This window comes from Phyllobates terribilis, unplaced genomic scaffold (genome assembly GCF_046119375.1).
Source record: "Phyllobates terribilis strain yellow unplaced genomic scaffold, ASM4611937v1 Scaffold_3__8_contigs__length_932513732, whole genome shotgun sequence".
NCBI lineage: Eukaryota > Metazoa > Chordata > Amphibia > Anura > Dendrobatidae > Phyllobates > Phyllobates terribilis.
The window spans coordinates 419617057-419640333 of record NW_027362763.1 but is presented as its reverse complement, the minus strand read 5'-3'; the positions used below and the strand labels follow the sequence as shown (position 1 = coordinate 419640333).

General features: G+C 46.4%; 1 protein-coding gene across 2 annotated transcripts in view; it reads right to left on the bottom strand.

The window, feature by feature from the left end:
* The window catches only part of LOC141259517 (cytochrome P450 3A9-like), a 97231-nt gene extending 89443 nt beyond the window's left edge, over positions 1–7788 (bottom strand). The window contains exon 1 of one of the 2 annotated variants that reach the window (XM_073675643.1): positions 7448–7788. In XM_073675643.1, the coding sequence (XP_073531744.1) occupies positions 7448–7518 (71 nt within the window). In that variant the 5' untranslated portion in view covers positions 7519–7788. The remainder of the gene's footprint in view (positions 1–7447) is intronic. The other variant, XM_073675644.1, reaches the window with a different exon arrangement.
* Between the last annotated feature and the right edge of the window lie 15489 nt (positions 7789–23277).

Sequence of the window (23277 nt, the reverse complement as noted above, 5' to 3'; positions counted from 1 at the left end):
CTGTCTCCTGTATTGGCTCTTCACCAATCGCCACACGCGTGTCTCGCCCTGTCTTTCCCTGGCGTATGGCTAAGGCTAGGGAAGGGAGGAAATGAGCACTAGTTGATCTCCACTAAACACTATAGACGACAGGGGTGGACAAACAGGGGGAAATTGCTTAAATTGACGAACTCCAGACAAATGCGCACACGTCCTCAAGCTCCAGAGAGGACGAAGTACTGCTCTTGCTAAAGCTTTCACAGGTAGTCATGAATATCGCCAGCACCTCCCTCTGAAACACAGCAGGTATTTATACACCCAGGCAAGGTGTTAATTAGCCAGAGGGAGGTAGCCCCTGGGTCCTAGAGACAGCCTCTAAGAAGATATCTGTAATGCCAAACGTAGAGATCTCCTGCAACCAACTGCAAGGCGACTGTCATCTCTGACACACCCGTGACAGTACCCCCTCCTGTACGAGTGGCCTCCGGACACTCAGGACCGGGTTTCTCAGGATAAGAGGTGTGGAATGAGTGAACCAACCTGGGAGCGTTCACCTATGACGCTGAAACCCACATCCTCTCCTCTGGACCATAGCCTTTCCAGTGCACCAAGTATTGTAGAGAATGACGTTGGAGATGAGAATGTACAATCCTCGAAATCTGAAAGGATTACCATCAACCATTACTGGGGGCGGTGGCAGAGGTGAGGGCTCAAGAGGTTCCACATACTTTTTGAGTAAGGACCTGTGGAACAAGTTGTAAACCTTAAGGGGCTGGGGAAGTTCAAGACGAAACGATGCTGGGTTAATGATGGCGGTTATTTTATAGGGACCAATAAACCTAGGTCCCATCTTCCAAGAAGGAACTTTCAATCTTATATTCCTGGTAGACAACCACACAAAGTCATTCACATTCAGGTCCAGACCTGGCAAGTGTTTTCTGTCAGCCATACGTTTATACCTGTCTTCCATGATCTTTAAATTACTCAGAACACCCTGCCATAACGAGGAGAGTGACGATGCAAACTGTTCCTCCTCAGGAACTCCTGAAGCTCCTCCCCCACTAAAGGTACCAAACTGTGGGTGCTAACCGTATGCACCGAAGAACGGTGACCTGCCAGTGGATTCTTGATGATGATTATTAATGGCAAATTCTGCTAGCGGTAAGAAGGATGCCCAATCCTCCTGATTTTCGGAGACGAAACACCTGAGGTAGTTCTCCAAACTCTGACACGCTCGGTCTGTCCATTCGACTGAGGGTGGAAGGCAGAGGAAAAGGACAGCTGCACCCCCAGTCGAGAACAGAATGCCTTCCAGAACTTGGAAACAAATTGGGTCCCCCCATCTGACACCACATCGGAGGGAACCCCGTGAAGCTTCACAATCTCATTTATGAACATCTGAGCAAGTGTCTTGACATTTGGAAGTGCAGGTAATGTGACGAAGTAAACCATTTTACTGAACCTCTCTACTACCACCAAAACCACCGTTTTGTCTGTCGGTAGGTCAGTAATAAAATCCATGGACAAGTGTGTCCATGGCCTACAAGGGATAGGTAGCGAAAGAAGAGTACCAGATGGACGGGTATGCGAAACCTTAGAATGCGCGCAAATACTACAAGCAGCTATGTGTTCAATCACATCCTGATGCAACCCCGGCCACCAAAAACGACGAGAGAGGAGGTCTGCGGTTGCCTTACCACCTGGATGCCCAGCAAGCACAGAGTTATGATGCTCCTTAATTACTTTGCGGCACAGATTAGATTGTACAAATAACCTTCCTGAACGGCAGGAGGCAGGGGCATCCTCCTGAGCCTCCAACACCTCACACTACAGTTCAGGATACAGTGCCGAAATGACTACCCCTTTCTGATATTTCGGGGAAGGGTTCTCATGGTCACCACCACCAGGGAAGCTCCGGGACAAAGCATCAGCCTTGACATTTTTGACCCCTGGACGAAAAACGACAACAAAATTGAACCTAGTAAAAAACAGGGACTATCTGGCTTGCCTAGGGTTGAGTCGTTTAGCTGACTGAAGATATGACAGGTTCTTAAGGTCAGTAATAACAGTAATAGGATGGACAGCCCCCTCCAACCAATGTTGCCATTCCTCGAACGCTATTTTGATCACCAAAAGTTCCCTATTACCCACGTTATAATTTCTCTCAGCCGATGACAATTTTTTAGGAAAGAAGGCGCATGGACGCCATTTACCAGGGGACGGACCCTGAGACAACACAGCCCCAACCCCGATATCCAACGCATCAACCTCCACAATAAAGGGTGGGGAAACATTGGGTTGACTGAGTATAGGTGCAGTGGCAAAATGATTCTTTAAGGAAGAAAAAGCCTGGAGGGAAGCATCCGACCATTTGGAAAAATCAGACTCCTTCTTAGTCATGTCAGTAAGGGGTTTTACAATAACAGAGTAATTTTGGATGAATTTTTGGTAAAAATTAGTAAAGCCCAGAAACCGTTGTAGAGCCTTCAGCTTCTCGGGACGTTCCCAATCAATGACTGCAAGGATCTTCTCCGGATCTATCCGAAACACCGAAGATGACAAAAAGTACCCCAAAAACTGGAGCTCCTGAACAGCGAAAACACATTTTTCCAGTTTGGCATAAAGTTTGTTATCCCTTAATATCTGGAGCACCTGCTTAACATGCCCCTGATGAGTCTCAAAATCAGGTGAGTAGACCAAAATATCGTCCTGATAGACCACCACAAACCTCCCCACCAAATGATGGAAAATATCATTTATGAAATGCTGGAATACCTCAGGTGCATTGGTCAAACCAAAAGGCATAACCAGTCTCTTGATATGTCCTTCCGGGGTATTGAATGCTGTTTTCCATTCGTCCCCTTCTCTGATTCTAACCAGATTGTAGGCTCCCCTTAAGTCTATGTGCCCACGATGCAGAAATGAAGCAGAAAATTTCTGCAGCATTTCTGCATCTCCCTGGCAGAAAAAACGCATGCAGATTGTGCATGCGTTTTTTCCTGCAGAATACATGCGGATCCACATGCGGATTCACATGCGTTTCCTCATGCAGATTGACAAGCGCTTTCCAGGCGATAGCATCACTTGGAAAGTGCTTGACAACTAGGTCACACTGTATAAATCCATGCAAACAGCATGGATTTATACAGTGTGAACCGTAAAAATTAAAACAAATAAAGCTATACTCACCCCCGAGGCCCCGACGTGGCTGCAGCGCTGCTTCCTGGCTGGTTCCCGGCTGCCGGCAAATCGCGAGACAGAGCGGTGAAGGGCCTGCGGTCACATGACTGTGACGTCACCGCAGGTCCTCAAGCGATGCTGGCATTCAGAGAGAAGCCTTCGGAAAGGTGAGTATAAACTTTATTTGTTATTTTATTCTTTTTTTACAGGTACAATGGTACCCAGGTCTGGATGAGAGTCTCCTCTCCTCCAGAACTGGGTACCATCCGCACATAGAGACGCATAGAAGCCGCTTGTAAAAATGTACAGTCGCGGTTTCTGTGCGTCTCAATGCAAGTCAATGGCGGGAGTTCCGCTGCGCTTCCGCAAAATTAAATGACATGCTGCGGATTTTTGTACGCAGCATAAACGCTGCGGAAAAATCCGCAGCATGTGCATAGAACATGCGGAATCCCCTTGGGGACCATGGGGTGCGGATTACCTAGCGTTTCACAAGCGTTTCCGCTGCGGAAATTCCGCAGCATAAACGCTTGAAAAACGCTACGTGGGCACACAGCCTGAATCCAACTTGGAGAATACCTCAGCTCCTACAACCTGGCTGAACAAATCAGAAATCAGAGGAAGAGGGTATGGCTCATGGATGGTAATTTGATTTAATTCCCGGAAATCTAAACAGGGACGTAGACCACCATCTTTTTTCATCACAAAAAAGAACCCTGCCACCACGGGTGAAAATGAGGGTCTGATATGTCCCTTCTCCAGACTTGCCACAATTATCATTTTGTTTAGGAATTGCAGGACAGGTCCCAACAAAATGTCCCTTTTTCCCACAAAAAAACCACGCCTTTTTTCCTGCGAATCTCCAGGGAGATGTATGATGTAGAGACACCCCCTAAGTGCATGGGTTCCTCCACCTCCCCCAGTACTGGCTCAACCCCAGACCGCTCCCTCGGCAGAGGTACACAACCCCGACAAGAAGGCCCCGGAGAAGGTGGTCTCACCCGTCTATCCCGAAGGCGTCTATCAAGACGTATGGCCAACGACATGGCAGCCTCCAAGGACTGAGGGAGTTTCATATACTGCCAAGGCATCTTTCAACCTTTCAGTAAGCCTCTCACAAAATTGACTTCTAAGGGCTGAGTCATTCCATTTGGAATCCGTTGCCCATCTACGGAATTACGAACTGTACGTCTCCACTGACCGATTTCCCTGCTGAAGGCGACGTAGCCTAGATTCAGCCAAGGCGACTCAGTAAGGGTCATCATAGAATAGGGCCAGAGCACCGAAAAACTGCTCCACAGACTGGAGACAAACCGAGTCCTGCGGTAAAGAAAATGCCCACGACTGAGGATCTCCCTGCAGTAGAGAGATCACAATACCAACCCGTTGCTCCTCATTTCCGGAGGAGTAAGGATGATGTTTAAAATACAGTTTTCAGGCCTCCTTGAAAACAAAAAACTTGTCCCTACCTCCTGAAAACCTTTCCGGGAGGGCAACCTTGTGTTCAGGCTGGGTAGGCCTACTTGCAGAGATCCCCACATTAGCGACCAGTAGACACTGATGTTGCTGCTGAACCTCACACTGGAGGTCATTCACCTACAGGGACAGACAGCGGAAATGCTCTGCAAGCTCTGCAACAGTCCCCATACCAAGGAAGAAAGGAAAAAAAAAATCCACGCACAAAAACACACAGAGGGATAAAAAACCAAAATGTCATTTTTTATTTTTTTTCCCTTTTCAAAATGTGCTCGGCCGGCGATAATGTCACGCAAGGTGTGGGAAAGACTTAGTGCAACACAAAGGGAAGAGGGAAAGGGAGCCCAGACTTTAGGGAAAGGGGGGAAGTGGAGACCTCCTAGGTTGATCTAGTGTTACCCTGTCTCCCCTAACGTCCCTGTATTGGCTCTTCACCAATCGCCGCACACGTGCCTCGTCCTGTCTTTCCCTGGCATATGGCTAAGGCTAGGGAAGGGAGGAAGTGAGCACTAGTCAATCTCCACTAAACACTATAAACAACAGGAGTGGACAAACAGGGGGAAATTGCTTAGCTTTAGATGAACTCCAGATAAATGCGCATACGTCCTCAAGCTCCAGAGAGGACGAAGTTGTGCTCTTGCTAAAGCTTTCACAGGTAGTAATAAATATCGCCGGCACCTCCCTCTGAAATATAGCAGGTATTTATACACCCAGGCAGGGTGTTAATTAGCCAGAGGGAGGTAGCCCCTGGGTCCTAGAGACAGCCTCTAAGAAGATGTCTGTAATGCCAAATGTAGACATCTCATTGAAGTGTTTATCTAAAGACTGTTGTTTGGTTATTCGGTTGTGTGCAAATCCTCATCCTCTCCTATTTGTTTTTTCCTTTCTTCACTCCCCGATGTTCCGTTGTTAGTGAGTGCATATTTGTGTGATTGGCATTTTCTTTTGTCTCTGCACGTATTCCCTTGTTATTCTAGTTTGTGTACTCACATACACTACTACTTCCCACTTCCCTGGGTAGGGGAGGAAACAGATTAAGGGCGGATTCAGGAGCTCAGCAAGGTACGTGATCCTGGCATCTTCACTCTTAGAAGTAATCCGGAGAGCAGGGATAGCTAGGGCGACCCTAGTGCTAGGGACAAGGAAAGAGCCCAGGATATCCAAGAAGAGTCGTGACACATTGTCTGTGTCTGTGGAAATTGGACTGCACTTGGATAACATCCGAGCGCAGTACGATGTTTTACGCGCACCCATAGACTTGAATGGGTGTGCGTAAACCGATTTGCGGAGCCATTCACAGCATGCTGCGACTTTTTTTTTCATGCCGAGTTGGTCTTAGTGATATCTGATAACAAATCAAATGGCTCTTGTCCAAGTTATATGAGTGAGCTCTTAAAGCATAGACTAGGCATCTCACTCTACTTCTCTCTGGGGAAAACAAGCAGAAGACATCTTAGTTTCTTCAGATTGCAGTCCTAATAGGCAGATAAACTAAATTACGGTAATTGGTAGATAATGCCAGTAAGCCCACTTCAGTATATTGTTTTCTCATATCTTTATGGGTTCCTTCAATTCTAACTTTTGCATGCATTTTATTATAACTTTGAAGCCATAATTATGAGTAGAATACGAAAATCAGAAAAAAACGTTAGCACTCACCCTGTGGCTTAAATTGGTCCTTTATTGTATAGCCGGACACAAAAATACAAAGCGATGGTGGTTTAACGCTGCGAAGGCTTCATCCTGGCTCTGTATCCTCTATCTGGTTATACAATTAGGACCATTTTAAGCTACATGGGTGCGTGCCATAGTTTTTTCTGATTATTTTTATTTTGGAATTGACTTTAACCTGTTGAGCAAAAGTGGTGAATAATATAGGGCTGACTCAGAATTTAAACAGCATTTAAACATCTGAAGGTATATCATCACTAAACTCCTGTATGCCAATAGTCTGCTATAGTAGTAGTGCCAATCCATTTTATCTTTTTTATGACAATTATGAGTAGGATAAAGCAAAATATCTTCTATATACTGGCTCTTCCTGACTTTACCTTCAAAAACTGCATCAAAACATCATCTGTGTAAGTACAATAAGGCTGCATTCAGACATCCAAGAGAAACAGACCATTTTTTTTCTCAGGTCTCATCATAGTTGCTTCAGTTTTTTTATATGGCTACCCATAGATTTTAATGGTTGAGTCTGATCCACCAAATGGATCAGAATAGGACATGCTCTGAGTCTCATGGACAGCAGACAAGGATCTCCTTTTAAAACTGATGTGTTTATTAAACAATGAATCTCTATGGGTCGGTGCGCTGTCCGAGAAAAAAACGAACAGGACTAGGATATGTCACATGGATGTGTGAATGTAGCCCATATTCACACTGATTCATAGAGCTTCATTATAGACTTTTCTTTTTTTACATGCCACATTTTATCTTGTAACTATTGAACTAAACACATTTGGGAGTCTCTGTATTAAACAATTTAATTACAGTAAAAAATATATTTGTACTTTGTTAGCCAGAAAATAGAAAAAAATGAGAGTCCTCCAGTGATTGAAACCTTTTAATGGCTACCTAAAAAAGGGATGACAAATACCAAGTTTTCCCAGACTATTATAGTGCTCTTCCCTGATGAAAAAACACAAGTAGTCAGAAAAACTTATTTGTCATCAGCTTTTCAGTTAACCATTAAAAAGAATCAACCACTGAGTACGCTCAATTTTTCTATATTATATTGAATTGAATTTAAAAAAAACCTATAGTATAAGTAAATGTACAATAGACAATCAGGTGTATTTTTACTCACAGTATAAACAACAGTAACAGGATAGCCAGCAGTATCCAGGTGCCAGGGGAGAGACTTGGCATAAAGCTCATGATTCTTCCTGATTTGTTACTTCCAGGCCCAGTACTTCTCACTACAATATGTAGCTTCAGTTTACTCCTCTTTGTTGCTTTTCTTCTTCTTCCGTCTCTTGGAGAACAGTCACATGATTTGTAGGCCTGGCCAGATATGTCACTGATGTAAAGTTGTCAAGGAGGTGAATGAGCAATAATGTTTTCGCTCTAGCCTGCTGGTAATACAATATAATCTGCACATGTATAGGATTTCTTCCATAATGAAAATAAAGTACAGTAGAAAATTCTGAACAAAGTTCCCTGGCAGCACATAAACAAATTCCGCCCCCTGATGTCATAACATCATTTATTCCCATAATAATTACTATGTGGAAATCTGTCTATCCTAACAAAAGATTTGGTCTTCACAGGTGATTTAAATAAAAAAAAAATATTTAGCAAAAAAGTTATAATTAAAAAGGGATAGATAAAGATATTAGGAAAAATAAATATGTACGCAGAAACCAAACTGATAGTGGTCTGGCTTGGCCCCCAAAGAGTGTAGTATTTAAGTAAAAATTCTGGCAAACAGTAGAAATATAATATATTGTATATTATGAAGAGTCAGTTTTGTATGAACAATTTTCAGGATTTCAAGAATCGTTTTATGCCCAAAAGTTCAACTTACTGTTCTTATGATAATCATTTGTACTTCAGTTACGGACTAGAAGTCTGTGTGCTAAATCAGTGTTTTTCAAAACATTCTGCAAAGTTGAACAGAGAAATGTGCAATGTAGTATGTTATATAATAATAAGAACATAATTATAAATTAAAGGGATTGTCCACGATTTTTTTATGGGTGGCTATCTCTAGGATATGCCATCCTTATCTGATTGGTGGGGGTGATACACCCAAAACCCCCGCCGATCAGTTGTTACTGGCGCCAGCCAGGACACAACAACTTTGTTATTTCTATAGTGGCTGCAGACGTGTACTGCAGACTCACCCCCTATTCTGCAGTACCCATCCGCGGGCATTCTAGTTTTTTCGGAGCTGTTGAGTTCTGTTAGCTGTCGCCAGTAAGAGCTGATCAGCAGGGATGCAAGGTCTCGCAACCCCACTGATCAGATATTTATGGCCTGTTCCAAGAATCAGGGCTGCCATCAGGGCATTACTGCCCTTACTGCTGTATGGGGTCCGGTGACCATAAGCAAAAAGGGGGGCCCCGCCAGCCCAGGCCCCAAGCCCGGGGCCCCCCTCTCTTTGCTTCTGCTTACCGGGCCCTTAGGGACAGCAGCTCGGTGCATGATGCACCCGGTGGATGGAAATGAACGCTGTACCTTTAATCTGCTGGGTGCATCATGGTCCTGGTCATGTGACATGCTGCGCGCTGATCTTCAATCCAGAGCAGCAGCGTGCCACATGAGTTGCGGGGACGGCGGAGGCAGGTTGTAAGAGTGAGTGAGTGTGAGAGTGTGTGTGTGTTGCGCTGCGCTGTGCGAGGAAGGGAGGTCCGCTGGAGGGGGGGATGCTGCTGAGGGAGGAGAGGCTCGCTGGAGGAAGTGAGGCCCGCTGGAGGAGGGGATGCTGATGAGGGAGGGGAGGCCCACTGGAGGAGGGGAGGCCCACTGGTGGGGGATGCTGCTGAGGGAGGGAGGCTTGCTGGAGGAAGTGAGGCCCGCTGGAGGAGGGGATTCTGATGAGGATGGGGAGGCCCGCTGGAGGAGGGGATACTGATGAGGGAAGGAAGGCCCTCTGCAGGAGGGGAGGCCCGCTGGAGGGGAGGTCTGCTGGAGGAGGGGGTGCTGATGAAGGTATGCTGGTGAGGGAGGGGAGGCTGCTAGAGGATGGGAGGCAGCTGAGGGAGGGGAGGCTGCTGAGGGAGGGGAGGCTGGTGAGGGAGAGGAGGCTGCTGAGGGGATGCTGATGAGGTTGGGGAGGCTGCTGAGGGAGTAGATGCTGCTGAGGCAGTTGAGGCTGCTGAGAGAGAGGAGGCTGCTGAGGGGATTTTGTTTCAAGAGGGTGTCAACCTCCGCAGACAGGTAGAGAAGAGTAGTTGCTAAATGGGGTAGTCCCCCTCCCCCCATTATTCTTGACTACCTGATAATTTTTTTACATTATCACTTTGAGTTATGTTTTGAGGTGTATTTATATTAATATTCTAGAATTTGTAGGTTTTTAATGAATACCAATAAAGATATTTTTAGTAGTGTATATGAATATATATGCAATAATATACCCTGTTTACTAGTGATGAGCGAGCACTAAAATGCTCGGGTGCTCGAAGCTCGGGTTGAACACATTGGAATACTCGGGTGCTTGACCCGAGCAACGAGCCCAATGTAAGTCTATGGGAAACTCGAGCATTTTTCTGGCGGTCCCCCCTCGCCGGTCTGCAGAAGGTCAAAAATTGCCCAAATCGATGGGAACAGTGCTCAATTAAACGTCAGGCAGGCAGAATATATAGGCAGACAGGCAGGCAGGGTATATAGGAGGGTGCATGAAAAACATAGCAGGACACTTGGAACACACCAGTGCCCTCCAATTTTCATGCACCCATCTCTTTAAAAAAGCTGGCCGGCAATTCAGCAGCGGCATACATCGGTACCCGACAATTTAGAACAGAAAGAATAGAGCATCACACATAGATTAGATAGATAGAAACATGTCAGTCACATATATAATAAGTACAGTGACAGTGTTGGTTACTGTACTTGTCATTTAGTGTTAAAATAAAGGATTTATTTAAAAAAAAAAATTGGCGTGGGGTTCCCCGTAATTTTAGTCTCTAGCGGAGGTTAACCAGACAGCTGGGGCAGATGTTTGAAGCCTGGGAAGGGGGTAATACCCACGGAGCTTCCCAAGCTACTAATATCAGCCCCCAGCTGAATACCTAGCCTTTACTAGCTATTAAAATGGGGGACCCCAAAAAAAATGATGTGAGGTCCCCCCTATTTTAATAGCTAGCAAAAGCTAGGCAGACAGCTAGCTATTGTGTCTTTATTTCAATTAAAGGACTTTATTCTGGGTGTTTGTGTTTTTTTATTTAACTTTCACTATGGGGTTAGCAATGGGGGTGTCTTATAGACGCCTCTCCATTACTAACCTGGGCTTGATGTCGGCTGGCATTATAAGCTGACATCAACCCCAACCCTATTACCCCACTGCCACCGCTACAGGGCAATGGGAAGAGTGAGGCTAAGTGCCAGAATTGGCGCATCCTATGGATGCGCCATTTCTGGGGCGGCTGGTGTTTCTAGTCTGGGAGAGGGCCAATATTCATGGCACCCTTCCTGGGCTATTAATATCAGCCCCCAGCTGTCTGCCTAGCCTTTGCTAGCTATTAAAATAGGGGGGACCCCACTTCATTTTTTTTTTGGGTCCGCCATTTTAATAACTAGTAAAGGCTAGGTATTCAGCTGGGGGCTGATATTAGTAGCCTGGGAAGCTTCGTGGGTATTACCCCCTTGCCAGGCTTCAAACATCTGCCCCAGCCGTCTGCTTAACCTCCGCTGGAGACTAAAATTACGGGGAACCGCACGCCAATTTTTTTTTTAATAAATCCTTTAATTTAACACTAGTGTTGAGCGAGCACTAAAATGCTAGGGTGCGCGAAGCTCGGGCTGAGCTCACCGTGATACTCGGGTGCTCGACCCAAGCAACGAGCCCAATGTCTATGGGAGACCCGAGCATTTTTACGGCGGCACCCCCGGCAGTCTGTAGAAAGCCTAAAAAGTGCCCAAAACGATAGTGACAGTGCTCAAATGACATGGGGAGAGAATGGGGATCGCCCCAGGAAGCATTTCTGACCCCCAGGTCACTGCTGTCAACAACGTGGTCAGAGATATTAAGCCACATTTACGGGCTCACAATAAAACGTTCAAAAACTAAACTGAAACTGTTTTCCTGTGAAATATGTTAAGGAACATCCTTCCAGGGTAAAGACTTGTGTATAAGGTAAAATAAATAACCAAAAACAAAAATACTCCTCCACACCTTGGGTTATGTTCACAAGTAGCATTTTTTATGCGTTTTTGCACTTTTGTGTTGCTTTCAACCGTGACAAATGCATTCACCGGGAAATGTCATTTTAATATTTTACAACCTTATCTGGCCATGTGCTGTGTGACACATGCATACGGTGCTGAAAAGACATGGGAACAGCATGGGGAAGACCCCTGGAAGCATCTCTGACACCAAGGTCATTGCCTAAAAGTGTGCCCATCAGAATTGATCCTTGCCGCATCAGAAGATGCAGACTTGCAACTATCCCCGTGCAAGTCCTTGTCCCAGGGCAGTGTTCAATTGTACCTCCCCCATTCCTTGCAATGCAAGCACAAATATGCAGCCAACCACCCACCCGCAGGCTGCAATACTATACTGCTAGCTTGCACTTGAAATGGGGCCTTTTAGTTTGGAGGAGGCCGAAGCTGGCCACTACCTCATGGCTGCGTCGGCGGCGAGTTCTCCATACTCAGTCCCCAGCCGCCACTATTTGTACCAGGAACCTTCCCCACACTTTTCTTAGCCTGGCCTGCTTTAGGGCAGCATTGGACGAGCCCACCAAACAACCAGAGACTCCTCTGGTGGGCCCTGGCTTCTCCATCAGGGGAGTTGAGAGTGCCAAGGTGAGAAGCATGATGATGATGATAGAAGTTAGCATCTGCTTTGTTTTCTTGGAATGCAAGCGTAAGTGTGCAGCCTGCCACCCACCCACCCCCAGGCTGCAATACCATACTGCTAGCTTGCTTGCACTTGAAATGAGGCCTTTAGGCTTGTGGAGGCAGAGGCCGGCCACCAAGTCATGGCTGCGTCGGCGGCCTGGTATCCATACTCAGCCCCCAGGCGCCCGGCGGCCGGGTGTCCACACTCGGTCCACAGCCGTCAGGGGGCGGCCGGGTGTCCATACTCGGTCCCCAGCCGCCCCTATTTGTCCCGGTGCGCCTTATACACAAGCGTGCATAACAGAACATTACCTGTGCCCTCCCCAGTGCATTCAGTGGGAAGGACAGCCTATTCTGCTGTAGTGTGTGCACACCAACCCTCTGTTCATGGCACATGCGAAGATGCCTCTCGCCCTGCACCTGTCGTTGCAGACTTGCAACTATACCCATTCAAGTCCTTGTCCCAGGGCAGTGTTCAATTGTACCTTCCCCATTCCTTGCAATGCAAGCGCAAATATGCAGCCTGCCACACACCCACCCCCATGCTGCAATACCATACTGCTTGCTTGCACTTGAAATTGGGCCTTTAAGGCATGTGGAGGCGGAATCTGGTCACCACGTCATGGCTGCGTCGGCGGCCTGTTATCCATACTCAGTCCCCAACCGCCCGGCGGCCGGGTGTCCACGCTTGGTCCCCAGCCGCCAGGGGGCGGCCGGGTGCCCATACTCGGACCCCAGCCGCCCGGCGGCCGGGTGTCCACACTCGGTCCCCAGCCACCAGGGGGCGGCCGGGTGTCCATACTCGGTCCCCAGCCGCCCCTATTTGTCCCGGTTCGCCTTATACACAAGCGCGCATACCAAAACATTACCTGTGCCCTCCCCAGTGCATTTAGTGGAAAGGATAGCCTAACCACAAACACGTGGACAAGTGAATGTGGCCAGGGATGGTCCATCTCACTGACACCTTCACACTGGGTTAATATTGTGGAAGCCGGGACACAGTTGGACACTGGGATGCAACACGTCCTCCAGACATAGAGGATTGCGGGTCCTGGGTCAATCAGGCTTCAACACAAAGTTCAGAAGGTAGACAGCAGCAGTGGTCAGCCACCAACATAACGAGTAAATTATTCATGATCATGAGGCCATCCATCTCCTTAGCTTTCCGTTCCTTGGAATGCAAGCGCATGTGTTTAGTAGCGGCTATGCCTGAGGTGGTCAGCGTTTTGGCGCATATCCTACCTCCTCCGAGGATTGCTGGATGTTTTCCTGCTACTATCCGAGTTCTACGACTCCCGTTAAAACAAAGCTTCAGGTGATGAATGATGGATGAGGTGGTGGCAAAGGAGAAAGAGCAGGAGGAACAGGGACCATTCACATCAATATCAGGCCAGTCAACCACACATGTCTTGTAGGATATGTTTCTGTACCAAAAGGAGCGGTTCGGCTACACAGTTATATGGCATACAGTGAGTGAAATGCCTACCAAAAATTTCGAGGCACTCCAATGCCCCTTGGAAGTGACATGGAGGTCAGAGGGCCTTAACTAAACCTTTTTTTTCATTTATAGCAACTGGGTCTCCTGTACACTGTTGGCCTAAGCAGTGAATGGAAGGCTTTCCAAAAATTATGAGGAACTGCAATGCCCCTTGAAACAGACATGGATTACAGCGTACTAAAAACCTTCTACCCATTATTGGGGAGTGGGTCTCCCTTAGTGTTCGCCTATGCATTGAAAAGCAAAAGCTGACTAAAATTAGGAGAAAATGCAATGCCCGTTGGAAGAGTCATGGAGGTTAGAGTTAATTAAAAACAACACTTAAATGCCCCTTGGAAGACCTGTGGAGTTCAGAGAGGTTTAACAAGACGGTTTTAATGCCCCTTGGAAGAGACGTGGAGGTCACAGTAGCTTAACAAGACGGTTTTAATGCCCCTTGGAAGAGACGTGGAGTTCAGAGTGGTTTAACAAGACGGTTTTAATGCCCCTTGGAAGAGACGTGGAGTTCAGAGTGGTTTAACAAGACAGTTTTAATGCCCCTTGGAAGAGACGTGGAGTTCAGAGTGGTTTAAAAAGATGGTTTTAATGCCCCTTGGAAGAGACGTGGAGGTCAGAGTAGCTTAAAAAGACGATTTTAATGCCCCCTGGAAGAGACGTGGAATTCAGAGTGGTTTAACAAGACCGTTGTAATGCCCCTTGGAAGAGACGTGGAGGTCACAGTAGCTTAACAAGACGGTTTTAATGCCCCTTGGAAGAGACGTGGAGTTCAGAGTGGTTTAACATGACGGTTTTAATGCCCCTTGGAAGAGACGTGGAGTTCAGAGTGGTTTAACAAGACGGTTTTAATGCCTCTTGGAAGAGACGTGGAGGTCACAGTAGCTTAACAAGATGATTTTAATGCCCCTTGGAAGAGACGTGGAGTTCAGAGTGGTTTAACAAGATGGTTTTAATGCCCCTTGGAAGAGATGTGGAGGTCACAGCAGCTTAAGAAGACGGTTTTAATGCGCCTTGGAAGAGACGTGGAGATCAGAGTGGCTTAACAAGATGGTTTTAATGCCCCTTGGAAGAGACGTGGAGGTCACAGTAGCTTAACAAAATGGTTTTAATGCCCCTTGGAAGAGACGTGGAGTTCAGAGTGGTTTAACAAGACAGTTTTAATGCCCCTTGGAAGAGACGTGGAGGTCACAGTAGCTTAACAAGACGGTTTTTATGCCCCTTGGAAGAGACGTGGAGTTCAAGGTGGTTTAACAAGACGGTTTTAATGCCCCTTGGAAGAGACGTGGAGGTCACAGTAGCTTAACAAGACGGTTTTAATGCCCCTTGCAAGAGAAGTGGAGATCAGAGTGGTTTAACAAAACGGTTTTAATGCCCCTTGGAAGAGACGTGGAGATCACAGTAGCTTAACAAGACGGTTTTAATGCCCCTTGGAAGAGACGTTCAGTTCAGAGTGGTTTAACAAGATGGTTTTAATGCCCCTTGGAAGAGACGTGGAGATCACAATAGCTTAACAAGACGGTTTTAATGCCTCTTGGAAGAAACGTGAAGTTCAGAGTGGTTTAACAAGGCGGTTTTAATGCTCCTTGGAAGAGGTGTGGAGGTCACAGTAGCATACCAAGACTGTTTTAATACCCCTTGGAAGAGACGTGGAGTTCAGAGTAGTTTAACAAGACGGTTTTAATGCCCCTTGGAAGAGACGTGGATTTCAGAGTGGTTTAACAAGACAGTTTTAATGCCCCTTGGAAGAGACGTGGAGGTCACAGTAGCTTAACAAGACAGTTTTAATGTCCCTTGGAAGAGACGTGGAGTTCAGCGTGGTTTAACAAGACGGTTTTAATGCCTTAATGCCCCTTGGAAGAGACATGTAGGTCACAGTAGCTTAACAAAACGGTTTTATTGCCCCTTGGAAGAGACGTGGAGTTCAGAGTGGTTTAACAAGACGGTTTTAATGCCCCTTGGAAGAGACGTGGAGGTCAGAGTGGTTTAACAACACGGTTTTAATGCCACTTGGAAGAGACGTGGTGTTCAGAGTGGTTTAAACAGACGGTTTTAATGCCCCTTGGAAGAGACGTGGAGGTCACAGTAGCTTAACAAGACGGTTTTAATGCCCCTTGGAAGAGACATGGAGATCAGAGTGGTTTAACAAGACGGTTTTAATGCCCCTTGGAAAAACCGAGGAGGTCACAGTAAATTAACAAGACGGGTTTAATGCCCCTTGGAAGAGACGTGGAGTTCAGAGTGGTTTATCAAGATGGTTTTAATGCCCCTTGGAAGAGATGTGGAGTTCAGAGTAGTTTAACAAGACGGTTTTAATGCCCCTTGGAAGAGACGTGGAGTTCAGAGTGGTTTAACAAGGCGGTTTTAATGCCCATGGAGGAGACGTGGTGGTCACAGTAGCTTAACAAGACGGTTTTAATGCCCCTTGGAAGAAAGGTGGAGTTCAGAGTGGTTTAACAAGACGATTTTAATGCCCCTTGGAAGTGACGTGGAGTTCAGAGTGGTTTAACAAGACGGTTTTAATTGCCCTTGGAAGAGACGTGGAGGTCACAGTAGCTTAACAATACGATTTCAATGCCCCTTGGAAGAGACGTGGAGTGCAGAGTGATTTAACAAGACGGTTTTAATGCCCCTTGGAAGAGACGTGGAGGTCACAGTAGCTTAACAAGACGGTTTTAATGCCCCTTGGAAGAGACGTGGAGTTTAGAGTGGTTTAACAAGACGGTTTTAATGCCCCTTGGAAGAGACGTGGAGTTCAGAGTGGTTTAACAAGACGGTTTTAATGCCCCTTGGAAGAGACGTGGAGGTCACAGTAGCTTAACAAGACGGTTTTAATACCCCTTGGAAGACACGTGGAGTTCAGAGTAGTTTAACAAGACGGTTTTAATGCCCCTTGGAAGAGACGTGGAGTTCAGAGTGGTTTAACAAGACGGTTTTAATGCCCCTTGGAAGAACCGTGGAGGTCGCGGTAGCTTAACAAGACGGGTTTAATGCCCCTTGGAAGAGACGTGGAGTTCAGAGTGGTTTAATAAGACGGTTTTAATGCCCCTTGGAAGAGACGTGGAGGTCACAGTAGTTTAACAAGACGGTTTTAATACCCCTTGGAAGAGACGTGGAGTTCAGAGTAGTTTAACAAGACGGTTTTAATGCCCCTTGGAAGAGAAGTGGAGTTCAGAGTGGTTTAACAAGACGGTTTTAATGCCCCTTGGAAGAACCGTGGAGGTCGCGGTAGCTTAACAAGACGGGTTTAATGCCCCTTGGAAGAGACGTAGAGTTCAGAGTGGTTTAATAAGACGGTTTTAATGCCCCTTGGAAGAGACATGGAGGTCATAGTAGCTTAACAAGATGGTTTTAATGCCACTTGGAAGAGACGTGGAGTTCAGAGTGGTTTAACAAGAAGGTTTTAATGCCCCTTGGAAGAGACGTGGAGTTCAGAGTGGTTTATCAAGACGATTTTAATGCCCCTTGGAAGAGACGTGGAGGTCACAGTAGCTTAACAAGACGGTTTTAATGCCCCTTGGAAGAGACGTGGAGTTCAGAGTGGTTTAACAAGACGGTTTCAATGCCCCTTGGAAGAGACGTGGAGGTCACAGTAGCTTAACAAGACAGTTTTAATGCCCCTTGGAAGAGACGTGAAGTTCAGAGTGGTTTAACAAGACGGTATTAATGCCCCTTGGAAGAGACGTGGAGTTCAGAGTGGTTTAACAAGACGGTTTTAATGCCCCTTGGAAGAGACGTGGAGGTGAGAGTGGTTTAAGAAGAAGGTTTTAATGCACCTTGGAGGAGACGTGGAGGTCACAGTAGCTTAACAAGACGGTTTTAATGCCCCTTGGAAGAGACGTGGAGTTCAGAGTGGTCTAACAAGACTGTTTTAATGCCCCGCGGAAGAGACGTGGAGGTCACAGTAGCTTAACAAGACAGTTTTCATGCCCCTTGGAAGAGACGTTGAGTTCAGAGTGGTTTAACAAGACGGTTTTAATGTCCCTTGGAAGAGACGTGGAGGTCACCGTAGCTTAACAAGACGGTTTTAATGCCCGTTGGAAGAGACGTGGAGGTCAGAGTCGTTTAACAAGACGGTTTTAATACCACTTGGAAGAGACGTGGAGTTCAGAGTGGTTTAACAAGACGGTTTTAATGCCCCTTGGAAGAGACGTGGAGGTCACAGTAGCTTAACAAGACGGTTTTAATGCCCCTTGGAAGAGACGTGGAGTTTAGAGTGGTTTAACAAGACGGTTTTAATGCCCCTTGGAAGAGACGTGGAGTTCAGAGTGGTTTAACAAGACGGTCTTAATGCCACTTGGAAGAACCGTGGAGGTCGCGGTAGCTTAACAAGACGGGTTTAATGCCCCTTGGAAGAGACGTGGAGTTCAGAGTGGTTTAATAAGATGGTTTTAATGCCCCTTGGAAGAGACGTGGAGGTCACAGTAGCTTAACAAGACGGTTTTAATACCCCTTGGAAGAGACGTGGAGTTCAGAGTAGTTTAACAAGACGGTTTTAATGCCCCTTGGAAGAACCGTGGAGGTCGCGGGAGCTTAACAAGACGGGTTTAATGCCCCTTGGAAGAGACGTAGAGTTCAGAGTGGTTTAATAAGACGGTTTTAAAGCCCCTTGGAAGAGACTTGGAGGTCATAGTAGCTTAAGAAGATGGTTTTAATGCCACTTGGAAGAGACGTGGAGTTCAGAGTGGTTTAACAAGAAGGTTTTAATGCCCCTTGGAAGAGACGTGGAGGTCACAGTAGCTTAACAAGATGATTTTAATGCCCCTTGGAAGAGACGTGGAGTTCAGAGTGGTTTAACAAGATGGTTTTAATGCCCCTTGGAAGAGATGTGGAGGTCACAGCAGCTTAAGAAGACGGTTTTAATGCGCCTTGGAAGAGACGTGGAGATCAGAGTGGCTTAACAAGATGGTTTTAATGCCCCTTGGAAGAGACGTGGAGGTCACAGTAGCTTAACAAAATGGTTTTAATGCCCCTTGGAAGAGACGTGGAGTTCAGAGTGGTTTAACAAGACGGTTTTAATGCCCCTTGGAAGAGACGTGGAGGTCACAGTAGCTTAACAAGACGGTTTTTATGCCCCTTGGAAGAGACGTGGAGTTCAGGGTGGTTTAACAAGACGGTTTTAATGCCCCTTGGAAGAGACGTGGAGGTCACAGTAGCTTAACAAGACGGTTTTCATGCCCCTTGCAAGAGAAGTGGAGATCAGAGTGGTTTAACAAAACGGTTTTAATGCCCCTTGGAAGAGACGTGGAGATCACAGTAGCTTAACAAGACGGTTTTAATGCCCCTTGGAAGAGACGTTCAGTTCAGAGTGGTTTAACAAGATGGTTTTAATGCCCCTTGGAAGAGACGTGGAGATCACAATAGCTTAACAAGACGGTTTTAATGCCTCTTGGAAGAAACGTGAAGTTCAGAGTGGTTTAACAAGGCGGTTTTAATGCTCCTTGGAAGAGGTGTGGAGGTCACAGTAGCATACCAAGACTGTTTTAATACCCCTTGGAAGAGACGTGGAGTTCAGAGTAGTTTAACAAGACGGTTTTAATGCCCCTTGGAAGAGACGTGGATTTCAGAGTGGTTTAACAAGACAGTTTTAATGCCCCTTGGAAGAGACGTGGAGGTCACAGTAGCTTAACAAGACAGTTTTAATGTCCCTTGGAAGAGACGTGGAGTTCAGAGTGGTTTAACAAGACGGTTTTAATGTCTTAATGCCCCTTGGAAGAGACATGTAGGTCACAGTAGCTTAACAAAACGGTTTTATTGCCCCTTGGAAGAGACGTGGAGTTCAGAGTGGTTTAACAAGGCGGTTTTAATGCCCCTTGGAAGAGACGTGGAGGTCAGAGTGGTTTAACAACACGGTTTTAATGCCACTTGGAAGAGACGTGGTGTTCAGAGTGGTTTAAACAGACGGTTTTAATGCCCCTTGGAAGAGACGTGGAGGTCACAGTAGCTTAACAAGACGGTTTTAATGCCCCTTGGAAGAGACATGGAGATCAGAGTGGTTTAACAAGACGGTTTTAATGCCCCTTGGAAAAACCGAGGAGGTCACAGTAAATTAACAAGACGGGTTTAATGCCCCTTGGAAGAGACGTGGAGTTCAGAGTGGTTTATCAAGATGGTTTTAATGCCCCTTGGAAGAGACGTGGAGGTCACAGTAGCTTAACAAGAAGGTTTTAATGCCACTTGGAAGAGACGTGGAGTTCAGAGTGGTTTAACAAGGCGGTTTTAATGCCCATGGAGGAGACGTGGTGGTCACAGTAGCTTAACAAGACGGTTTTAATGCCCCTTGGAAGAAAGGTGGAGTTCAGAGTGGTTTAACAAGACGATTTTAATGCCCCTTGGAAGTGACGTGGAGTTCAGAGTGGTTTAACAAGACGGTTTTAATTGCCCTTGGAAGAGACGTGGAGGTCACAGTAGCTTAACAATACGATTTCAATGCCCCTTGGAAGAGACGTGGAGTTCAGAGTGATTTAACAAGACGGTTTTAATGCCCCTTGGAAGAGACGTGGAGGTCACAGTAGCTTAACAAGACGGTTTTAATGCCCCTTGGAAGAGACGTGGAGTTTAGAGTGGTTTAACAAGACGGTTTTAATGCCCCTTGGAAGAGACGTGGAGTTCAGAGTGGTTTAACAAGACGGTTTTAATGCCCCTTGGAAGAGACGTGGAGGTCACAGTAGCTTAACAAGACGGTTTTAATACCCCTTGGAAGAGATGTGGAATTCAGAGTAGTTTAACAAGACGGTTTTAATGCCCCTTGGAAGAGACGTGGAGCTCAGAGTGGTTTAACAAGGCGGTTTTAATGCCCATGGAGGAGACGTGGTGGTCACAGTAGCTTAACAAGACGGTTTTAATGCCCCTTGGAAGAAAGGTGGAGTTCAGAGTGGTTTAACAAGACGATTTTAATGCCCCTTGGAAGTGACGTGGAGTTCAGAGTGGTTTAACAAGACGGTTTTAATTGCCCTTGGAAGAGACGTGGAGGTCACAGTAGCTTAACAATACGATTTCAATGCCCCTTGGAAGAGACGTGGAGTGCAGAGTGATTTAACAAGACGGTTTTAATGCCCCTTGGAAGAGACGTGGAGGTCACAGTAGCTTAACAAGACGGTTTTAATGCCCCTTGGAAGAGACGTGGAGTTTAGAGTGGTTTAACAAGACGGTTTTAATGCCCCTTGGAAGAGACGTGGAGTTCAGAGTGGTTTAACAAGACGGTTTTAATGCCCCTTGGAAGAGACGTGGAGGTCACAGTAGCTTAACAAGACGGTTTTAATACCCCTTGGAAGACATGTGGAGTTCAGAGTAGTTTAACAAGACGGTTTTAATGCCCCTTGGAAGAGACGTGGAGTTCAGAGTGGTTTAACAAGACGGTTTTAATGCCCCTTGGAAGAACCGTGGAGGTCGCGGTAGCTTAACAAGACGGGTTTAATGCCCCTTGGAAGAGACGTGGAGTTCAGAGTGGTTTAATAAGACGGTTTTAATGCCCCTTGGAAGAGACGTGGAGGCCACAGTAGTTTAACAAGACGGTTTTAATACCCCTTGGAAGAGACGTGGAGTTCAGAGTAGTTTAACAAGACGGTTTTAATGCCCCTTGGAAGAGAAGTGGAGTTCAGAGTGGTTTAACAAGACGGTTTTAATGCCCCTTGGAAGAACCGTGGAGGTCGCGGTAGCTTAACAAGACGGGTTTAATGCCCCTTGGAAGAGACGTAGAGTTCAGAGTGGTTTAATAAGACGGTTTTAATGCCCCTTGGAAGAGACATGGAGGTCATAGTAGCTTAACAAGATGGTTTTAATGCCACTTGGAAGAGACGTGGAGTTCAGAGTGGTTTAACAAGAAGGTTTTAATGCCCCTTGGAAGAGACGTGGAGTTCAGAGTGGTTTATCAAGACGATTTTAATGCCCCTTGGAAGAGACGTGGAGGTCACAGTAGCTTAACAAGACGGTTTTAATGCCCCTTGGAAGAGACGTGGAGTTCAGAGTGGTTTAACAAGACGGTTTCAATGCCCCTTGGAAGAGACGTGGAGGTCACAGTAGCTTAACAAGACAGTTTTAATGCCCCTTGGAAGAGACGTGAAGTTCAGAGTGGTTTAACAAGACGGTATTAATGCCCCTTGGAAGAGACGTGGAGTTCAGAGTGGTTTAACAAGACGGTTTTAATGCCCCTTGGAAGAGACGTGGAGGTGAGAGTGGTTTAAGAAGAAGGTTTTAATGCACCTTGGAGGAGACGTGGAGGTCACAGTAGCTTAACAAGACGGTTTTAATGCCCGTTGGAAGAGACGTGGAGTTCAGAGTGGTTTAACAAGACGGTTTTAATGCCCCTTGGAAGAGACGTGGAGGTCACAGTAGCTTAACAAGACGGTTTTAATGCCCCTTGGAAGAGACGTGGAGTTTAGAGTGGTTTAACAAGACGGTTTTAATGCCCCTTGGAAGAGACGTGGAGTTCAGAGTGGTTTAACAAGACGGTTTTAATGCCCCTTGGAAGAACCGTGGAGGTCGCGGTAGCTTAACAAGACGGGTTTAATGCCCCTTGGAAGAGACGTGGAGTTCAGAGTGGTTTAATAAGACGGTTTTAATGCCCCTTGGAAGAGACGTGGAGGTCACAGTAGCTTAACAAGACGGTTTTAATACCCCTTGGAAGAGACGTGGAGTTCAGAGTAGTTTAACAAGACGGTTTTAATGCCCCTTGGAAGAACCGTGGAGGTCGCGGTAGCTTAACAAGACGGGTTTAATGCCCCTTGGAAGAGACGTAGAGTTCAGAGTGGTTTAATAAGACGGTTTTAAAGCCCCTTGGAAGAGACTTGGAGGTCATAGTAGCTTAAGAAGATGGTTTTAATGCCACTTGGAAGAGACGTGGAGTTCAGAGTGGCTTAACAAGAAGGTTTTAATGCCCCTTGGAAGAGACGTGGAGTTCAGAGTGGTTTATCAAGACGGTTTTAATGCCCCTTGGAAGAGACGTGGAGGTCACAGTAGCTTAACAAGACGGGTTTAATGCCCCTTGGAAGAGACATGGAGTTCGGAGTGATTTAACAAGACTGTTTTAATGCCCCTTGGAAGAGACATGGCGGTCTCAGTAGCTTAGCAAGACGGTTTTAATGCCCCTTGGAAGAGACGTTGAGTTCAAAGTGGTTTAACAAGATGGTTTTAATGCCCCTTGGAAGAGACATGGAGGTCACAGTAGCTTAACAAGACGATTTTAATGCCCCTTACAAGAGCCATGCAGTACAGCATATTAAAAACATTATTCCCATTATTGGGGAGTGGGTCTCCCATAGTCTTTGCCTATGCCTTCCAAGCAAAAGCTGCCAAAAATTAGGATGGAGGAACTTGCAATGCTGGCAACACGGACCACGGTCACCCTGGTGGTATAGTGGTGGTGGAGGCTGAGGATAAGGAGAAGAGCAAAAAACAGCCAAAATGAGGAAGCGTATACCCATGTGTGGGTGTGAAGCGGTGCATGGGAATACACCTCCCGAAATAACACAGTGGATTTGACTTTATGTTACTCTGCTGACATTTGGTGGTGATGAGAAGTCTGGCCCAATCCAGCCCTTGTTCATTTTGATAAGAGTCAGCTTGTCAGCATTGTCAGTTGACAGGCAAGTGCGCTTATCAGTTTTAATTCCCCCAGCGGCACTAAAAACACGCTCCGATAA